This window comes from Bufo gargarizans, chromosome 2 (genome assembly GCF_014858855.1).
Source record: "Bufo gargarizans isolate SCDJY-AF-19 chromosome 2, ASM1485885v1, whole genome shotgun sequence".
In the NCBI taxonomy this organism is placed as follows: Eukaryota; Metazoa; Chordata; class Amphibia; order Anura; family Bufonidae; genus Bufo; species Bufo gargarizans.
The window spans coordinates 703,540,556-703,562,805 of record NC_058081.1 but is presented as its reverse complement, the minus strand read 5'-3'; the positions used below and the strand labels follow the sequence as shown (position 1 = coordinate 703,562,805).

The 22,250-nt window shown below is 45.4% G+C and overlaps 1 protein-coding gene across 1 annotated transcript in view; it reads right to left on the bottom strand.

Moving 5' to 3' along the window:
• Positions 1-971: 971 nt before the first annotated feature.
• VWA5B1 (von Willebrand factor A domain containing 5B1) overlaps positions 972-22,250 on the bottom strand; it is a 63,370-nt gene continuing 42,091 nt past the window's right edge. The window contains exons 14-21 of the mRNA XM_044278608.1: positions 18,425-18,659; positions 14,892-15,203; positions 8,872-9,009; positions 8,457-8,585; positions 7,571-7,645; positions 7,274-7,343; positions 7,085-7,202; positions 972-1,697 (exon numbers count right to left, since the gene is read on the bottom strand). Coding sequence (XP_044134543.1) covers positions 972-1,697; positions 7,085-7,202; positions 7,274-7,343; positions 7,571-7,645; positions 8,457-8,585; positions 8,872-9,009; positions 14,892-15,203; positions 18,425-18,659 — 1,803 coding nt within the window. The remainder of the gene's footprint in view (positions 1,698-7,084; positions 7,203-7,273; positions 7,344-7,570; positions 7,646-8,456; positions 8,586-8,871; positions 9,010-14,891; positions 15,204-18,424; positions 18,660-22,250) is intronic.

Here is a 22,250-nt window from a genome sequence, read left to right as displayed (position 1 = left end):
CACTTGTAAGTGAAGGCATGACAATCTATCTAGAAGATTGACCTACAGAATTGTGTACAGGAAGACAGCTGTGTAGAATCCTACGTGAAGCGCGTTGGATCAGAACGTACTAAAGCGCAAAAAGAGAAGGTAGATCTGATGTGCAGCTTAAAAAAAACGGGCGAGGCCCAACACTGAAATCACTAAAATCAACCCCCCTCCCCACTCGCAGAACCCGCCCCTCAAAAAACTATCAACCGAAACGCACAGACAACCAAAAAGAAAATATTTAATCGAGTAACTCGACCTCAAACACAAGAAGAGCCCAGGACCCCATGCATAGAGCTGATCCCACATTCCTGCAAGGTATATCCCCCTCCCCAATAAGGACACCACAGTAACTAGAATATCACTTGGCTGTTTAGACATTCTCACAGAGAAGACAGACGTGGGCACGACTGGGGGTAACATGTGCCACACACAGACCATGGACAGAAAACCTCTGTATAACCCCAGAGCTCACACTCTGCCACACACATCTACAAAGCTGGAAGACCCCCATACAACCGGGGATGATGGGTGCGTCACCAGAAATGGTGGGACAGACCACCATGAGCACAAGGAAGCATGCAAGGGTTGCATTGCAGCAGATCACACACACAGAAGTACACAAAGTGGCGTAAAAAAGGTGTCCTGCGCACCCACCATGGGGCAGACGTGCAAATGGACCCCGACTACAGGCAGATCTTGGTGGACAGCTTCCATGGCCCCTGGTAGCACATTTTTGCCTTTGTCTCCTTCAGGAAGACACCTACATTGCCTAGGCTGGTGACAGCTCTGGTACGTTTATCACCGCATTTGGTGCCACCTGTAGAGACTTCTTCTCACACCTGCCCTACTGGGAGCACTGATAAAACTCTTCACAACACAGCCATACCACAACACACAGACATCAGGGTTGAGGTCGCCCTCCTTCCCCATGGTCCCAGCAGCTACACGCTGTTTGGGTTGTAACACAAGACGTTGAACTGCAAGTTTTCATCCCAGTGTCGAAGCAAGACAAAAAGCTGCTGAGCGGCAGACTTGACCGTGGCCAGAGTGCGCCCCTCTGGGATCTTCTGCTTGCACAACCACCGGTCAGCCTTCGCCGCTAGTAACTCCCACTCGGTGAAGTAAGAGGCGGAGTTGTTCTCCAGCCAGGCCAGGGCTACGGCTGTGGCCCAGATCATGCTTTCTGGATGTGACCTGCGTTGCTCCTCAATGCTCTCCATCCAAGACTGGACCTCGGTACCATCTGACTCAGACCCCAGTCCGCTGTCTGTGTGAATGGAGGCAGAGTCTTGAGTGCTGTCAGGAGATGAAAAGCGCCGTACGGGAACGACGGGGAGGGTCAGTTCGTTCTCTGACTTTGAGGATCCAGAAGGACTGTCCAAAGCACTGCTGGAGAGGTGGCGTGTTCGGGGCTGCTGGCAGACATCTTCACCAAACCCATTTAGTGTGGTGTGATGGTCACTGTCAGGGGCGAGCAGGTGTCCCGTACCTGCCGAAGCAAGTCCGGGGTCCTTACGTGATAGAGAAGAGCCATGAGACATTGGGCTCAGAGTGGTACGGTGACTCGTAAATGGAGATGTCCACTTGAGTTTGTCCATCGGGATGTTGGCCTCATCTGCAAAGGCCTTGTTCAGTAGAAAGGCTCCACAAGCCAACTGCAGAGTCACCTACAGGAAGGGGGGGGGGCAACAAAACAAGGCATCATCACACCAGTGTTCAGTAGGTAAGGGGTCAGATTTTACTGGATTTTAAAGGGGGTTTCCGGTTTTATCTACCTACAGCATCATTATTGGAAAATGAAAAGTTCTGAACTTGCTGATGCACTTCAATTCTTAACCATTTTAAGACATCTGCTTGCAGTCAGAGAACTGGTGGGCGAAAACCCATATGGGAGCTAGTACAACACAAATACAGCAGCTGCATCTTAAATGTCTCCCCTGTTAAAACAGTTTGTTACTATGTATCGGTGCAAGTAAAATGTATCAGTTGGGAGTCGGTCTACCTAACAGAAGGCTGTCTACCTAACAGAAGGATTTAGATTGGCTACAATTGTAACAAACCTTCGCCTGTGAGATGCAATAAATTAGGATGGATTTTCAGTTCCTGGATGTAAAACAGATGCTTAATCCTTCGACAGCAAGCAGAGCTCTTGATAATGGTCAGGAATTAGAGAGCATTGCAGAACTTTTTCTTCTGTACAAAGCCTACATATATATACAGTACAGACCAAAAGTTTGGACACACTTTCTCATTCAAAGAGTTCTCTTTATTTTCATGACTATGAAAATTGTAGATTCACACTGAAGGCATCAAAACTATGAATTAACACATGTGGAATTATATACATAACAAAAAAGTGTGAAACAACTGAAAATATGTCATATTCTAGGTTCTTCAAAGTGGTCACCTTTTGCTTTGATTACTGCTTTGCACACTCTTGGCATTCTCTTGATGAGCTTCAAGAGGTAGTCACCTGAAATGGTTTTCACTTCACAGGTGTGCCTCGTCAGGTTTAATAAGTGGGATTTCTTGCCTTATAAATGGGGTTGGGACCATCAGTTGCGTTGTGGAGAAGTCAGGTGGATACACAGCTGATAGTCCTACTGAATAGACTGTTAGAATTTGTATTATGGCAAGAAAAAAGCAGCTAAGTAAAGAAAAACGAGTGGCCATCATTACTTTAAGAAATGAAGGTCAGTCAGTCCGAAAAATTGGGAAAACTTTGAAAGTGTCCCCAAGTGCAGTCACAAAAACCATCAAGCGCTACAAAGAAACTGGCTCACATGCGGACCGCCCCAGGAAAGGAAGACCAAGAGTCACCTCTGCTGCGGAGGATAAGTTCATCCGAGTCACCAGCCTCAGAAATCGCAGGTTAATAGCAGCTCAGATTAGAGACCAGGTCAATGCCACACAGAGTTCTAGCAGCAGACACATCTCTAGAACAACTGCTAAGAGGAGACTATGTGAATCAGGCCTTTATGTTAGAATATCTGCTAGGAAACCACTGCTAAGGACAGGCAACAAGCAGAAGAGACTTGTTTGGGCTAAAGAACACAAGGAATGGACATTAGACCAGTGGAAATCTGCGCTTTGGTCTGATGAGTCCAAATTTGAGATCTTTGGTTCCAACTACCGTGTCTTTGTGCGACGCAGAAAAGGTGAACGGATGGACTCTACATGCCTGGTTCCCACCGTGAAGCATGGAGGAGGAGGTGTGATGGTGCTTTGCTGGTGACACTGTTGGGGATTTATTCAGAATTGAAGGCATACTGAACCAGCATGGCTACCACAGCATCTTGCAGCGGCATGCTATTCCATCTGGTTTGCGTTTAGTTGGACCATCATTTATTTTTCAACAGGACAATGACCCCAAACACACCGCCAGGCTGTGTAAGGGCTATTTGACCATGAAGTAGAATGATGGGGTGCTGCGCCAGATGACCTGGCCTCCACAGTCACCGGACCTGAACCCAATCGAGATGGTTTGGGGTGAGCTGGACCGCAGAGTGAAGGCAAAAGGGCCAACAAGTGCTAAGCATCTCTGGGAACTCCTTCAAGACTGTTGGAAGACCATTTTAGGTGACTACTACCTCTTGAAGCTCATCAAGAGAATGCCAAGAGTGTGCAAAGCAGTAATCAAAGCAAAAGGTGGCTACTTTGAAGAACCTAGAATATGACATATTTTCAGTTGTTTCACACTTTTTTGTTATGTATATAATTCCACATGTGTTAATTCATAGTTTTGATGCCTTCAGTGTGAATCTACAATTTTCATAGTCATGAAAATAAAGAAAACTCTTTGAATGAGAAGGTGTGTCTAAACTTTTGGTCTGTATTGTATATATATATATATATACAGACGTGGACAAAATTGTTGGTACCCTTTGGTCAATGAAAGAAAAAGTCACAATGGTCACAGAAATAACTTTAATCTGACAAAAGTAATAATAAATTAAAATTCTATAAATGTTAACCAATGAAAGTCAGACATTGTTTTTCAACCATGCTTCAACAGAATTATGTAAAAAAATAAACTCATGAAACAGGCATGGACAAAAATGATGGTACCCCTAACTTAATATTTTGTTGCGCAACCTTTTGAGGCAATCACTGCAATCAAACGCTTCCTGTAACTGTCAATGAGACATCTGCACCTCTCAGCAGGTATTTTGGCCCACTCCTCATGAGCAAACTGCTCCAGTTGTGTCCGGTTTGAAGGGTGCCTTTTCCAGACTGCATGTTTCAGCTCCTTCCAAAGATGCTCAATAGGATTGAGGTCAGGGCTCATAGAAGGCCACTTTAGAATAGTCCAATTTTTTCCTCTTAGCCATTCTTGGGTGTTTTTAGCGGTGTGTTTTGGGTCATTGTCCTGTTGCAAGACCCATGACCTGCGACTGAGACCAAGCTTTCTGACACTGGCTAGTACATTTCTCTCTAGAATTCCTTGATAGTCTTGAGATTTCATTGTACCCTGCACAGATTCAAGACACCCTGTGCCAGACGCAGCAAAGCAGCCCCAGAACATAACAGAGCCTCCTCCATGTTTCACAGTAGGGACAGTGTTCTTTTCTTGATATGCTTCATTTTTTCGTCTGTGAACATACAGCTGATGTGCCTTGGCAAAAACTTCGATTTTTGTCTCATCTGTCCACAGGACATTCTCCCAGAAGCTTTGTGGCTTGTCAACATGTAGTTTGGCATATTCCAGTCTTGCTTTTTTATGATTCGTTTTCAACAATGGTGTCCTCCTTGGTCGTCTCCCATGTAGTCCACTTTGGCTCAAACAACGACGGATGGTGCGATCTGACACTGATGTTCCTTGAGCATGAAGTTCACCTTGAATCTCTTTAGAAGTCTTTCTAGGCTCTTTTGTTACCATTCGGATTATCCGTCTCTTAGATTTGTCATCAATTTTCCTCCTGCGGCCACGTCCAGGGAGGTTGGCTACAGTCCCATGGATCTTAAACTTATGAATAATATGTGCAACTGTACTCACAGGAACATCTAGTTGCTTGGAGATGGTCTTATAGCCTTTACCTTTAACATGCTTGTCTATAATTTTCTTTCTGATCTCTTGAGACAGCTCTTTCCTTTGCTTCCTCTGGTCCATGTCGAGTGTGGTACACACCATATCACCAAACAACACAGTGATTACCTGGAGCCATATATATAGGCCCAATGGCTGATTACAAGGTTGTAGACACCTGTGATGCTAATTAGTGGACACACCTTGAATTAACATGTCCCTTTGGTCACATTATGTTCTGTGTTTTCTAGGGGTACCATCATTTTTGTCCATGCCTGTTTCATGAGTTTATTTTTTTACATAATTCTGTTGAAGCATGGTTGAAAAACAATGTCTGACTTTCATTGGTTAACATTTATAGAATTTTAATTTATTATTACTTTTGTCAGATTAAAGTTATTTCTGTGACCATTGTGACTTTTTCTTTCATTGACCAAAGGGTACCAACAATTTTGTCCACGTCTGTATATATATATATATATATATATATATATATATATATATATATATATATATAGAGTTGCTCTTTTTCAACCTTAAAGGGGTTCTCCAGAAATTAAGAAAATGAAAATACCTAAATATTACTTTATTATAAATATTTTCCCAAATATCCTTCATTAGTTATAATGGCTAATGTTTGTCTGGGGAGAAATCATTAGGAGAAAAAAAATGGCCGCCGCCTATTAAGACACACAAAACCTGTCCTAATCACTCAGCAGGACACAGCCATATCCCCACCTCCTCTCTGTACTTCATGTCTCCTCATGAATTCCGTTCCTTCAGAGATTCAGCTAAAGATCATATTAAACTGTATTCAGGACCATAACTCCTGACAAGCAGAGCAGAGAGGAGGATGAGGCAGCTCTTTAACTCAGTGCTCTGAAGTAACTTGTCCTTCTGTGTGATTAGGACAGGTTTTTGTGTACTAACAGGACAGTGGCCATTTTAGTTAATTATTGCTCCTGAGACAAAATGAGCCATTATAATTAATGAAAAAATAAAGTAATATTTACGTATTTTCATTTTCTTAATTCCTGGAGAACCCCTTTAAGCCAACCTCTAAGGGTCTGTTCACATAGCAGAACTTGCCAGCAAAATTTTAGCATGGGCGCCATGCCAAAATTCCACCAGCAGTTGCATGGCGTCTTCCTCCCATTATTTTGAATGGGAGGCAGCACTGCAGTTTTGCAGACCGATACTTTAAAGCCAAGACCGCACCAAGAAAGGACATGTCCCAGTGTCTGTCCACTCGTGGAGTAGTTCCGTTCAGTGGAGCTAAGTCAGGAGCGGGTCCGCGGCATTAAATGTGAACAACCGCGTCAGTTTCTGCTGCAGATTTTGACGTCATGAAAATCTGCCATGTGAACAGGCCCTAAGTGTTCACAAGCCTCCTTTGTCTCCAAAAATCCTCTACAGTAAGGGCTCATGTACACGGCCGTGTGCTGTCCGTGCCCGTATTGTGGCCCACAAACAGCGGGTCTGCAATATATGGGCACCGGCCGTTTTTTGCACCGCATCACAGATCCAGAAGGTTTGTTGCGGAACGGAGGCACGGAACCCCACAGAAGCACTAAGGAGTGCTTCCGTGGGGTTTCTCTCTGTGCCTCCACACCACAAAAAAATAGAACATGTTCCGGAACGCGTCTGCAAAATGCGCACGGATCTTGTCTGTGCAAATTGCGGTCCCCAATGCATGGAACGGCTGAGCAAGGGCCTTGTGCATGAGGCCTAATGCTGTATATAGCAGATGCTGTAGAGGGGGGAGCTGCAGCTGTAGTTTGCTGTGTATGAGGCTGCATGCTGCGAGAGGGGAGAAGAAGCAGGAGAAGAAACATCTTTATCTCGAGCAGTCTGCCAGGAAGATTCCCCCTATCAGCAGGCCTGGAGAGAGGACTTATGTATTTTGCACTTTAAACATTACTTAGATAAAAGTAGAGCATCCCTTTAAATCTGCAGTTGATGCAACCCCTTTAGGAAAGGAGCCAGCTGAGGGAATCCGCAACCAGACGTGAGGATCCTGGTACTCACCAGGGGCAGGTAGTCAATGTTCTTCTCGTTCTCGCTTTCCTCGCTGCCTTTTCCAGGAGATTTGATCATAAATCCTTTGGCTGCTCGGGTCAGAAGCCTCGTCTTATTGAGGGTCAACCTGCCACAAGAGGACAAATAAGGATTCCTGCAGGAGCAAGCTAGATATCAGCATCGCTGGGCTCTAGTTACCTGGCGGCAAAGAGACTTTCTATAGACCTCTGAGAATGGGACGAGGAAACAGATGGACTGCGTGGGGCGGCTGAAAGACATAAGCCATACGGGTTCTGTCAATTAAAGGGCCAATGTAAACTGCAGCCACAGACTAATGGTAATCATATCTGTCTTCCTGCATGAGCTATGCTCATCCTGAGCCTTCTGATTCAAGAACAGATTGGCAGAACTTCGGTAAAGACTGACACTTTTACAAGGAGAGCATCCTACTGGCACCTTCACTTGATACAACAATCAGTCTGCGGTCATTATCACCTTGTGGAAAACTGCAGCGCTCCCATCCTGAGGACACTGGCGTCGTGCAGGGGGATATGGCGGTCTCTTCAACATCTGCCATGAAGAAGAAAGACCTCATTACCACACAGCACATTTATCTACCCCGCTCCTCCCTTTGCTCTATAAATCTGCCACATTTTACTCCAGTCTATCAAATGCCAGTCTTAGTAAATTCCTGCCATTCAGTTCAATACCAGATGTATGAATCCATGTGCAGTGAGCTCCCCCTAGTGGTGGCTGCTGGTCACCAGGATAATATATGTATGCTGTGTAACCACTCTGCTGTGCATCCTGTGACCTTGAGTCAAATAAGAGCAAAGTGTCATTGACTTACCCGTCTGCGCTCCTACAGTAAGTCCAGCCTCTTTAATAGGGCACGGCCAGCGTCACTCTATTACCATGGCAACCAGCTCAGCTGACAGTGGGGCTGATTGGCCTATCAGGGGGTTGCCTCTCCTTTGGTGATTGACACTCTGGTTTTGACCCCATTTTTCTGACCACTGCTTTTATTTAGATTAGGTTCTGATCAGTTAGACTAGGGACCGTCGCCCAGTTGAGGGACGCTATTTAGGGCAGCTCGTCCAAGTAGGTCGGGAAAGTGGTCTGTTTAGAGTATAGGGTTGCACTGTTCCCTACCTAATGTGACAAAGAGGCTGGAACCAAAGTCTCCCCACACTCCCGTTCTAGACTAAGATCTCTGTCACCCTGGGAGATAAAATAAAAGCTGAATTTTATATTTTTGGAGACTGGTAAGCTCAAATACACACCTGGACAGTGATACCAGCCTCAGACTGAAAACACCTGGTTATTTACAGAACTGTCTGGACATTCCCTTTAAGACATAATAACTAATATCAGTTCTTACTGAAGAATCGATCGTCTGATGAGTCGGACACGCATGTGGATTGGGAGCGTCCCAGCCCGATGGAGAATCCCCGCAGCCGGCGACTTCCGGAGCTTAAGCTGCGCTGAGATCCCTGTTTGAGAGCAGCACCTAGCAGGGAATGAGGGCATCCTCCTCAGTCAGTGGGAGAGACCTCCGGACAAAGACAGAGAGAGAAAGAGAGAGAGAAAGGGCCAGACGAGAGACTCACAGTTAACACAACAGAAGGACGGGTCTCGGGAGACGTGGGGGGGACGGGATCTGGGACACAAACGGGAAGCAAAAAAAAGGATAAAGCCAAAAACAACAGAAAGGTCAAAGAAAACCTGGAGGAGCAGAGGAAGAATGAGATGCGGCAGGTAGAGCGGCATGTTCCTGCAGAGCTTTGCGCTGTTACCTGTGTTGGCGTACTCCACCACGCTGGGTAGGTACGAGTTGCTGCTGAGATCTACAGGAACGAACGCTGTGTACTTGCTGATGACATTACAGGCCTTGCTGGCGTGAATGGTGTTCAGCTGGAACCGGCGGCCAACGCCTGCAAGGGAAGCACAAAGGTAACGGTGACAGGGTCCCACGGTGACACCATCGGGAATGACAGCCGCCTCCTAGTCACATATAAAGATCATTATTAATCATATGGCCGCCATTACAGCTCCCACAGGGGAGGCCACTCAGCTTTCCCAGACTCCGGAACAGAAAATCTGCCTTCATATGTAATGTGTCAGGGAGAGTTGTCACTGCTGACTCTTCACAGTGACCCCATAACCACAGCTACAGTGACCCCCATAAAAACCACTACCACAGTGACCCTATAACCATACCCCCAGTGACCCCATAACCATACCCCAGTGACCCCCATAACCACAGCAACAGTGACCCCCATAATTACAGCCACACAGTGACCCCCATAACTACAGGCACAGTGACCCCCATAAACACAGGCACAGTGACCCCCATAACCACAGCCACAGTGACCCCCATAACCACAGCCACAGTGACCCCCATAACCACAGCCACAGTGACCCCCATAACCACAGCCACAGTGACCCCATAACCACAGCCACAGTGACCCTCATAATGACAGCCACAGTGACCCCCATAACCACAGCAACAGTGACCCTCATAAACAAAGCAACAGTGACCCCATAACTACAGCAACAGTAACCCCCTAAACCACAGCCTCAGTGACCCCCATAACCACTGCCATGATGATTCCATAATGATAGCTATTAGCTACAGTAACCCTCATAATCACAGCAACAGTGACGCCCATAACCACAGCAACAGTGACCCCCATAATCACAGCAACAGTGACACTCATAACCACAGCCATGATGACTCCATAATGATAGCTACAGTGACCCCCTATAACCACAGACACAGTGACCCCCCATAACCACAGACACAGTGACCCCCATAACCACTGCCATGATGATTCCATAATGATAGCTACAGTAACCCTCATAACCACAGCCACAGTGACCCACATAATGACAGCCACAGTGACCTGACCACCATAACTACAGCCATGATGACTCCATAATGATAGCTACAGTGACCCCCATAACCAAAGCCACATTGACCACCATAACTACAGACCCAGTGAACTCTATAAACACAGCCCCAGTGACCACCATAACTACAGCCACAGTGACCACCATATCTACAGACACAGTGATCCCCCAGAGAGCCGGATGTTGCTGATCCTTGTCCTACAGGCAGACTCATCCCATCCAGAATGGCTGATAACAGGAGGCAATAGATTGATTTAATGACACAGCAGATGAAGACTAGGTAGTGGTGCTGAGCCTCTGAGCTCACTCCTCCTCGCTCCTTCATGCACATACAGCTCTCCCTGGAAAATGTATACATCTTATATTCATCACTAGAGCCATAGCACAACAGTCACAGAGTTCTAGATGTTCCTACAAAAAGGCATCTTGTTCCTCCTCGGGATGTGCTGTGTACTCCCCTGCTAATGGAGCGACTCACCTCAGCAGGACGTCCCGCTCAAGGTAAAGAAATAAAATTGTGGCTATTCAATATAAAAATCTAGCTTCCTGAGCACCTTGGATCATGAATACGATACCAGAACTACAGTGAGGACTGACACATGAAAGACGTGAAGGAGGAATAGTAATAATGACATTCAGGGTGTGTAGAATGCCAGCTGACAACCTCTATGAACACTGTCACTACGGCCATAAGTGGATGTCACTCAGCACCTGTTACCTGAGACCTAATATCTGAGAAAAGCATGAATAAAAGATTACAGATTTGCACATAAGAGGATGAAGCATGGAGGTACATGTCTGAGATCTCTATGTTATGGAGAGTAACGTGTCTACAGAGATCATAGCTTATTTTCACTCACACCAACGCTCCGCCTCTGGAGCCCCCCGATCTTCACTGACACCACCACTCCACCTCTGAAGCCCCCAGATCTTCACTTACACCACCGCTCCACCTCTGGAGCTCTGGGCCTTTACTAACACCACTGCTTCACTTCTGAAGAACCATGTCTTCACTAACACCACCACTCCACCTCTTGAGCTCCAAGCCTTCACTGACACCACTGCTCCACCTCTAGCACCCCAGATCCTTCACTGACACCACCACTTCACTTTTGCAGCCCCAGGCCTTTACAGACACCATTGCTCTACCTCTGGAGCCCCAGGTTTTCAATGATATGAAATTCTGGCCACTTACACAACCACTCCACCTCTAAAGCCCCAGAATCTTATTGACACCACTAATCCATCTCTGGAGCCCCAGGCCTTTATTTATACCACTGGAGACCAAGACTTTTACCAACACCAAGCTCCACCTATGGAACCTCAGGCCTTTACTGACACCACCGCTCCAACCCTGGAGCCTCAGACCTTTACTGACACCACCGCTCAACCCCTGGAGCCTCAGACCTTTACTGAAGCCACCGCTCAACTTCTGGAGCCACAGACCTTTACTGACACCACAGCTACACCTCTAGAGCTTCAGGTCTTTACTGACAACACAGCTCCATCCCTGGAACCTAAGGCCTTTACTGACACCACTGCTCCACCCCTAGAGCCTCAGACCTTTACTGTCACTACCACTTCACTTCTGGAGCCTCAGGTCTTTACCGACGCCACTGCTCCACCCCTGGAGCCTCAGACCTTTACTAAAGACCACCACTCCACCCAAGAAGCCTCAGGCCTTTGCTGACACTACCACTCCACCCTGACACTACGACATTTCCTCTGGCGCCTCAGACCTTTACTGAGACCACCACTACACCCCTGGCAGGGGCGGACTGGGCCGGGGGGCAGGGAGGCAATTGCCCCCCAGGCCTCCCTAAATAAACGGCCGCTGGGCCGCCCGTCTAAAAAAAAATAATATTTTTTTTTATTCTTCAGGGCCGCACCGCCGATCACCACAGGCGGCGCGGCCCTGGATGTAATTGCGGCCGCTGTGTGCTGTGGGGCAGGGGAGGGAGAGGCGTGTCCCTCCCCTGTTCTTCTGATAGGCCGCAGGCACTAATGCCTGCAGCCTATCAGAGGCCGGCTCAGGAAGCGCGATGACGTTATTATCATCGCGACGCCTGAGCCGGCAGCACACGCTGCTGATGGAGGTAAGTATTTTTTTTATTATTTTTTCTTCTTTGCGGAGATCTGTGACTATGGGGGGGGGGGGAGATCTGGCACTATGGGGGGGGGGGAGATCTGGCACTATGGGGGGGGGAGATCTGGCACAATGGGGTGCACGGTAAGGGGAGCTGGCACTATGGGGCGCACTATAGGGGGAGCTGGCACTATGGGGGGCACTATAAGGGGAGCTGGCACTATGGGGCGCACTATAGGGGGAGCTGGCACTATGGGGGGCACTGTAGGGGGAGCTGGCACTATGGGGGGCCTATAGGGGGAGCTGGCACTATGGGGGGCCTATAGGAGGAGCTGGCACTATGGGGGGGATACTATAGGGGGAGCTGGCACTATGGGGGGGTACTATAGGGGGAGCTGGCACTATGGGGGGGGACTATAGGGGGAGCTGGCACTATGGGGGGGACTATAGGGGGAGCTGGCACTATGGGGGGCACTGTAGGGGGAGCTGGCACTATGGGGGGCCTATAGGGGGAGCTGGCACTATGGGGGGAGGGCTGGCACTATTGGGGGAGCTGGCACTATGGGGGCATTTCTTACTGGCACATTATGGGGGGCACCATGGGGGAGAGGAGCACTATGGGGGTAACTGGGGGCTCTAAAGGGGCTTTTTTTTAATTATTGGCACATTCTGGGGGGCACTATAGGGGAGAGCAGCACTATGGGGCATCTGGTGCTACTATAGGGGCATTATTTGGGGGCACTATGGGGAAGTGGGGGCTCTAAAGGGGCCTTTTGTATTGGAACATTATGGGGGGCACTATGGCATTTGGTGGCACTAAGGGGGCATTTTTTACTGGCACATTATGGAAGGCACTATAGGGGAGAGCGGCACTATGGGGGAGTGGAGCACTATTGGGGCATCTGCTGGGGGCACTAAGGGGCATTTTTTTACTGGCATATTATGGGGACACTATGGGGAAGGGGGAGAGGAGCAGTATGAGGGCATTTACTGGGGCACTATATAGAGGTATTTTATACTGGCATACATTATGGGGACATTAGCTCAACTGCGGGCACTAAGCGGGGGTATTTCATGTACTGTCATATTATAGGGAAAATTAGTACTACTAGGGGGTATTATGGGGAGCTTTACTACTACTAGGGGCTATGAAGAACATGATTACTAGGGCACTATAGGGGCATTATTACTACTAAGTGTGCTCTGGCAGAGAATTATTTCTATTGGTGGGATTTTGGGGAGCATTGTTACTTTGGGGGCACCCTGGCATAGTATCAGCTTAGCACAATTATTTTTGGGGGACATTATCTTTATACTATTAGTGTCTGGGCGCAGTTATTTTTTAGAGCGCTGTGTGCCAATAATTGTTTAAGGGGGCACTATCTGTGTGGTAGTAGTATTTCCAGGCGGACTGTTTCTGCAGTATAGTATTGGGGGCATAGCGGGTACAGTATTGGGGGCACTATCTGTGTGGTAGTAGTATTTCCAGGGGGACTGTTTCTGCAGTATAGTATTGGGGGTGGCAGGAAACTAATGTCTGTTTCTCAATCTCTGCAGAGAAGGGAGATGGCAGAAAAATCATCATGGCGGTCTGGTCTGAATGGAGAAGATGAGAAAAGAGAACGTCTACAACAAAGGTGACATCACGGGATGTAAGAGGTAGGGGGCGCTATGTAGGAGAGGAGATGCTCCGGCTCCTTCCCCTGCCATTTGCAAAAGGAGGATTCAGAACTGGGTGAGGATGACGAAAGGGGGCAGCAGGCCACGGGCGGGTGGCAGATGGTGGGGGGAACCACAGGCCTTGAGCAGGATCAGGGTAGGGAGGAGAGCGGAGGAGCTTCCTGGCTGTAGCTTGTTATATAAGCAGGCAGTGCAGCCAGGACGGCCTCCCCTCTCCGTATGATGTGTAGAGACAGGCCGCAACTATAGAATGTCAGCTGTACAGTGTGTGTTGGGAGTGGCCTATTATATGTAGGAGGGGCTTTTAATGATGGGCGGGGCTAAAAATGGGCCACTTGACTAGATTTGCCCCCCAGGACTAAGGCTGCCAGTCCTCCCCTGACCCCTGGAGCCTTAGGCCTTTACTGACACTACCATTCCACCCTGACACCACCACTTCACCTCTGGAGCCGCAGGCCTTTACTTTTGCCACCACTTCACCTCTGGAGCCTCAGGCCTTTACTGACACCACCACTCCATCCCTGGAGCCTCAGGCCTTTACTGTCACCACCACTCCATCCCTGGAGCCTCAGGCCTTTACTGTCACTACCACTTCACTACTGGATCCTCAGGTCTTTACTGACACCTTAGTACCACCCCTGGAGCCTCAGGCCTTTTTCTGGCACCACCACTTCACCTCTGGAGACTCAGGTCTTTACTGATACTGTAGTACCACCCCTGGAGCCTCAGGCCTTTACTGACACCACTGCTCCACCCCTGGAGCCTCAGGCCTTTACTGACACCAGCACCACTCCTCCCCTGGAGTGGCAGATTTTTAATAACACTGCTTCAGTTTTGTAAACCCAAGGTTAGTCAAAGGTTGGTGTTTATGAAGAGGTCAATATGGCTCACCTAATGGGACTTAATAAGGCTTCCTGAAGAAAGGTCCCAAGCTCAGGAACCCTCTCTATGAACCACTAGACACTGTTGCTTCATGTTATAGAGAACAGATTGTGTTTTTTTTTAAAGAAATTGCTAAAAGATATCTTCTACAACATGTTAGTAACTTGCTTTGGTACTCTAATGAATTGGGATCAGGTGGGCAAGAGGTCTTATTATGATTCTTTCCCACTGGTGAGGTACTTCAGTTCTCATTACCATGTTCGATGTCACTTTCTCTCTCAGCCAGCTGCTCAAAGTCTCGGATGATGGACTTGGCCGCCAGATGATGAAAGGTCTCGTTCCACAGGTCGCTCTCATCATCATCTCTGCTTTCTCGTTCCCTGAACAGTTTCTGGATGTCGAATGCAATTTCCCACTGCACCGGATGATTGCCCTTCAGACCCCTGACCACAGCCTTACACATGGAGGGTGTGTGAGAAGACGGACTCTTGACCCCAGAGATATGTTCTGGTGGCATCTCCTCGGACACCGCCTCAGTTTCGAAGGTAAAACATGGGTGATGGCAATCTATGAGAGAAGGACAGATGGCAACGATGACTGTATCAACCTCTGCTTTACAACCACTTGTATTAACATCTCATATTAATACACCTTGATGCTTGGGAGATTTCTTTGGCAGTGGAGGGGCCCTGACAACAAATTATAACATGACCTAGCTAGAGCAGAACAGATCATTTCCAGCAAGTCATTGTGTCTTTACGGCACTATCCACACACACAGAGGAGAAGACAATGGAAAGTAAAGCAACAACCCAGGTATTTATGTTTCAGAGATGTATTAGAGATGAATTATTATAATTATCACATTCTGTATTATTATTACAGCTGCAGGTAGAGAGTGTATGCTGCTTGTTTTATAAAGAACCTATGAATGAATCCCCCGAGGAGCTCGGCTCATTCATACAATCCAGCTTTTAATAATGAATGGCCACCTCTCAGCAGGGATCTCCTGTGTGCTTTGATTCACATCCTGCATTATTCACTGGAAAATGTGCAAATACAGAAGAATAGTCACAGCAAAGTGAGATTTCTTATTCTTTAACTGAACCCACACAAACCCAGCATTACTCAGGTTATACCAGCATGCTCCATATCACTATATACAAGATGTATAACTTATACCAGCTCTACATATATAATTATATACAGGAGATACCCAGGTTATACCAGCATGCTCCATATCACTATATACAAGATGTATAACTTATACCAGCTCTACATATATAATTATATACAGGAGATACCCAGGTTATACCAGCATGCTCCATATCACTATATACAAGATGTATAACTTATACCAGCTGTACATATATAATTATATACCGGAGATACCCAGGTTATACCAGCATGGTCCATATCACTATATACAAGAAGATGTATAACTTATAGCAGCTGTACATATATAATTATATACAGGAGATGCCCAGGTTATACCAGCATGCTCCATATCACTATATACAAGAAGATGTATAACTTATACCAGCTGTACATATATAATTATATACAGGAGATGCCCAGGTTATACCAGCATGCTCCATATCACTATATACAAGAAGATGTATAACTTATACCAGCTGTACATATATAATTATATACCGGAGATATCCAGGTTATACCAGCATGCTCCATATCACTATATACAAGAAGATGTATAACTTATACCAGCTGTACATATATAATTATATACAGGAGATACCCAGGTTATACCAGCATGCTCCATATCACTATATACAAGAAGTATAACTTATACCAGCTGTACATATATAATTATATACAGGAGATACCCAGGTTATACCAGCATGGTCCATATCACTATATACAAGATGTATAACTTATACCAGCTGTATATATATATATATATATATATATATATATATATATATATATATAATTATATACAGGGATGCCCAGGTTATACCAGCATGGTCCATATCACTGTATACAAGAAGATGTATAACTTATACCAGCTGTACATACAGTATATAATTATATACAGGAGATGCCCAGGTTATACCAGCATGGTCCATATCACTGTATACAAGAAGATGTATAACTTATACCAGCTGTACATATATAATTATATACAGGAGATACCCAGGTTATACCAGCATGCTCCATATCACTATATACACTACCTGTCCAAAAAAAAAAAGTCGCCACCCCAAAAAAGCCTTTAGCTTTGATTATGGCAGGCATTCGCTGTGGCATTGTTTCGAGAAGCTTCTGCAATGTCACAGGATTTATTTCGATCCAGTGTTGCATTAATTTTTCACCAAGATCTTGCATTGATGATGGTAGAGTCTGACTGCTGCGCAAAGCCTTCTCCAGCACATCCCAAAGATTCTCAATGGGGTTAAGGTCTGGACTCTGTGGTGGCCAATCCATCAGTGACAATGATGTCTCATGCTCCCTGAACCACTCTTTCACAATTTGAGCCCGATGAATCCTGGCATTGTCATCTTAGAATATGCCCGTGCCATCAGGGAAGAAAAAATTAATTGATGGAATAACCTGGTCATTCAGTATGGGCAAGTAGTCGCTGACCTCATTCTTGGAGCACATACTGTTGCTGAACCTAGACCTGACCAACTGCAGCAACCCCAGATCATAGCACTGCCCCCACAGGCTGGTACAGTAGGCACCAGGCATGATGGGGGCATCACTTCATCTGCCTCTCTTCTTACCCTGATGCACCCATCACTCTGAAACAGGGTAAATCTGGACTCATCAGACCACATCACCTTCTTCCATTGCTCCAGAGTCCAATCTTTATGCTCCCTAGCAAATTGAAGCCTTTTTTCTGGTTTTCCTCACTGATTAGTGGTTTTCTTACGGCTACACAGCTGTTCGGTCCCAATCCCTTGAGTTCCCTTCGCATTCTGTGTGTGGAAATGCTCTTACTTTCACTATTTAGCATAGCCCTGAATTCTACTGTTGTTTTTGTTCGATTTGATTTCACCAAACGATTAAGTGATCGCCGATCACGATCATTCAGGATTTTTTTCCCGCCACATTTCTTCCTCGAATACGATGGGTCTCCACTATGCTTCCAGTTTTTAATAATGCGTTGGACAGTTCTTAACCCAATTTTAGTAGTTTCTGCAATCTCCTTAGATGTTTTCTCTGCTTGATGCATGCCAATGATTTGGCCCTTCTCAAACAAACATCTTTTCCACGACCACGAGATGTGTCTTTCGACATGGTGGTTTAAGAAATGAGAAGCAACTCATTGCACCAGTTGGGGTTAAATAACTTATTGCCAGCTGAAAGATAATCGCCCATGTAGTAATTATCCAATAGGAGGCTCAGAACTATTTGCTTAGTTAAATCCAGGTGGCGACTTTTTTTTGGGACAGGCAGTGTACAAGAAGATGTATAATTTATACCAACTGTACAAATATAATTATATACAGGAGATACCCAGGTTATACCGGCATGCTCCATATCACTATATACTAGAAGATGTATAACTTATACCAGCTGTATATATATAATTATATACAGGAGATACCCAGGTTATACCAGCATGGTCCATATCACTGAATACAGAAGATGTATTACTTATACCAGCTGTACATATATAATTATATACAGGGGATACCCAGGTCATGGTTTGTATCATTAAATACAAGAAGATGGAGTTTTATTTGTGTGTTTTGGTTGCAGTCAGCCATAATTCACCCCTATCCCACACACATCTCTACATGGACTTCCAATGGATAGCCTCACCCAGATCTCCCGGGCTGCTGAAAGGCTGACTGTCCGAGGAAGATTTCAGAGAGAGAGAAGTCTCCTGTTGGGTGGAGGGACTTCCTGTGTTTGACGCTTGTGGACCCTCATGTGTCAGTGGGGATTCCAAGTCATGGCAGAACGAGAGGCAGCTCTGCTGAAGAAGAGATGGCCGCCTGGCGCCAGCTCCCCTAATTTTTGTGGTGCTGACAAATGGGCTGATGGACAGAGATGACTGATGGAATCCGGACAATGGATATGGGGGAGAAAAAAGATGGCGGAGCATTACTACCTTATAATTACTGGTGAATTTCTGTAATAACCATATTCCAAACAGAACAATGTCCCTTCTCTTACAATGTCCCCTAGTGGGAGAGGGGTGTCTGTGAGACCTTTATTCACTCGAGTATTTACCACACCTGACAAATATCTTCCTAATACAAAATTATTAACATGACCGATCATCTGAAAGAGCCCAAAAGATCCTGGTGGTGGAGGCAGTGGTCAACTATTACCTTCTTAGAGAGGGTCAATAATAGGCTTGAATTGTTTGGGGTGGTTAAAGAAACAATCACTTCAGGCCATGGGCTGTTTATTGGTGGCTTGGATTAGAAAGAACCATTGCAAGTTGTAGGCTGCCTGGAGATGGACATTATAAGCCACAGAATGTTCATTCTTGGCTGGTTAAGAGATGCCCTCTACAAAGTCCATCGTGGTGGTTGGTTTTGGGATGGGCAGAACAAAGTAAGGAATGCAGGGTTGGTTAGAGATGGTCAGTACATGGTAAGGGGTGGTTGGTTGGTTGGTTTAGCAAAGGTCTGTACAAGGTTTGTATTAGAGATGGTCATTACAATGCCTGGGTTGGTGGTTGGTTCATAGATGGTCAGTAAAAATTGTGCTTTGGTCAGCACAAGATGAAGGGTGGGTGGTTGGTTAAGGGATGGTCATTACAAGGTTTGGGTTGGTGGTTAGAGATGGTCGCAACAAGTTGTAGATGGTGGTAAGAGATAGTCTTGGTTTGTAGTTGGTTTAGAGATGGTCACCACAAGGTCTGTGGTAGTTGCTTTAGAGATGGACATTAGAAGGTCTGGCTTGGTGGTTGGTTGAGTGATGATAATAACAAGGTTTGCGTTGGTGGCTGGTTTAGATATGGTTAGTGCCAGGTACGGATTACTGGTTGCTTTTGAGTTCGTCAGTACAAGGTCTGTGTTGGTGGCTGCTTTAGTGATGTTAGCTCTGGTTTGGTTGCTTGTTTAGGAATAGTCATTATAAGGTCATTAAAAAGCTTGATTTGTTTTGGGTGGTTAGTTGGAGACACAGTCATAAATTGTAGGACTTTTGTTGGTTAGGTTAGAGATGGCCATAGGCAGTTTATGGCTTCATTGACAAACGTCTAGTACATGGCATAAATTACTTGTTGGTGGCCTAACTCCACCGCAACCATGTGAGAGAAGAGAAAAGTTTTACTTGTTAAGGGTCACAATAAACTATGGGCTATTTATTCCTGATTTGGATCTGAAGGACCATTGCAAGTTGCAGCTTGTTGATCTAGAGATGGCCATTATAAGCCGCAAGTTGTCCATTGTTGGTTGTTTTATAGAAGGTTAATAAAATGTTTGGGCTACTTATTCATATAGCGGTGGCTCATACAAGGACTGGGTTTGTAGTTGGTTTAGAGAGGGTCACTACATGGTCTCAGTTGCTGGTTAGTTTAGAGATTGTCATTACAAGATCTGGCATGGTGATTGTTTTAGAGCTGATATTGCAAAGTATGGAATGGAGGTTGATGTAGGGATAGCCATTACAAGGTCTGGGGTGGTGGATGGATTAGAGATGGTCATTTCAAGATCTGGGCTGCTGGTTGATATAGCGATGGTCATGACAAGTCTTGGTTGGTGGTTCTTCTAAGCATGGCCTGGGTTTGTGGTAGAGATGATCATTACAAGGCCTGCGTAGTGTCTAAAGTTGAAAGAAGGCCCTGATAAACCACAGGTTGTTCGCTGTTAGTTTATTTATAGATGGTAATTTCAATGCATTTTTGGGGTTTCGGTTTAGTGAGGGTCGTAGTATGGCACAGATGGGTTGTTAGTAGTCCTTGCCACTGGATATTATTGCTAGTGGTTTGTTGGGATGTTTAATTATGGTTTAGCTTATAGCTGGTCATTACAGGGTACAGGTTAGCTGGTTGGTAGTTGGTGGTTCTCATTTTATCTCAGTCTGCCACCATGACTGACAATTCAGAGTCATCAAAATCTTATTTTCCTAGAGTAAGATGACCACTAATAGCATCCATGGGATGATGTAGAAATATGTTGATTCAAGGAATTGACTGAAACATTTTTATGGGGTCTAGAAAGATTTCGGAACACTTATTACAGTTTCTGGGATACCTACAGTCTATGACTTGTGGCTCTCTAGGTGTTGCAAAACTACGACCCCCAGCGTGCCAGGTCATGCTAGGAGTCATATCTGTGCAAGAGCTGGAGAACACCTTGAAAAATCTGGCTCAAAGTATATTTTCTTCAAGAGGATACTTCTTCAGGTATGGTAACTACCTGGTGACAATTAATGGAAGCTTGTCTAACATATGATAACACCACAATAAAACAATATTACTACGTATAGACACCCTGCACCAGTAATTATAAAAATAATGAAGAGACCAGGGTAGGAATCTGGATTTTTTTCTAGTGCCATAAAGAGGCCTTGAAAAAAAATCCATAATTTACACTGATTCTTGTCATTATTTCTCTATAATGTGCCAGGCAGTCACATGATTACTAACCTGCCCGAAACCTTATAAAACCCACTGATATTGTGTAACAATGAAACATGTCTGCAAACCCATGTCAAAAAACATGGAAGCACACTGCACATAAAATATTCAACATTTACATAAAAAATACACAAAAGTAATAAAAATGTCGTTAAAAGCGTTGAAACACTCACCTTGTGTATAATGGATACATTGTAGCACCGTGCCTTGTAATGATTATATGCTGTCTGCCATTTATGTGGGATGTTTACTTTTAAAGTTTTGCTAGTTTTAAAAAGCCAGAAACAGATTAGGTTGGGATGGGGGCGCTGTTGCATTAATTCTTATAGAAAGTATTTATCATCTGTGGTGGTAAAAGTTAGTACTGCAAGCAATTCTAAAATTTAAAAGAAACATCTTGCAAAAATGGCAGAGTAGCGATGAGCAAGAAAATCCATAGCATATTATATTACAATAAAAATGTTCATATAAATTTGCAAATTTAGTGCAAATCCAAGTTTTGTTACTTACCTTTTGTCAATTTAATAGCTAATAAACCATACAAGACCCTGTATGTCGTGTCTAACCACACCACCACCATCTAAACCACTGGACAGCAACCTGCGGCTTTCTTGTTGTTGCAAAACTACATCTCCCAGCAGGCCCTGACAGCCACAGACACAGCTGCTGGAGAGCCACAGGTTTCTGTGACTGCACGCATCACCACTGACCCACCGATTGTCATCCTTTCCCAGCCTCCTTTTTCAGGCCTCGGACAACATTTAAATTGCACTTTTCTCATTTTGGGATAAAAATCATTTTTTCAATTGCCATTTATTACAAATATTGAGCCGTTCTGTCAGAGAGGGTTAACAGTTTTTTTAGCTGTGTGAATGGTACTTTCACTTTGTGCGGGTCATCTAATAACTCTTATCTGTAAATTACTAAAAGGTCATAAACACTTATTTAAGCCACATTCTTATCAGTAAGATAAGAATTAAGCTATAATGAATGTTTGTAAGGTAAGAGATCAGAGATAAGGAGCCCATAATCTCCCCGCCTGACAGAGCA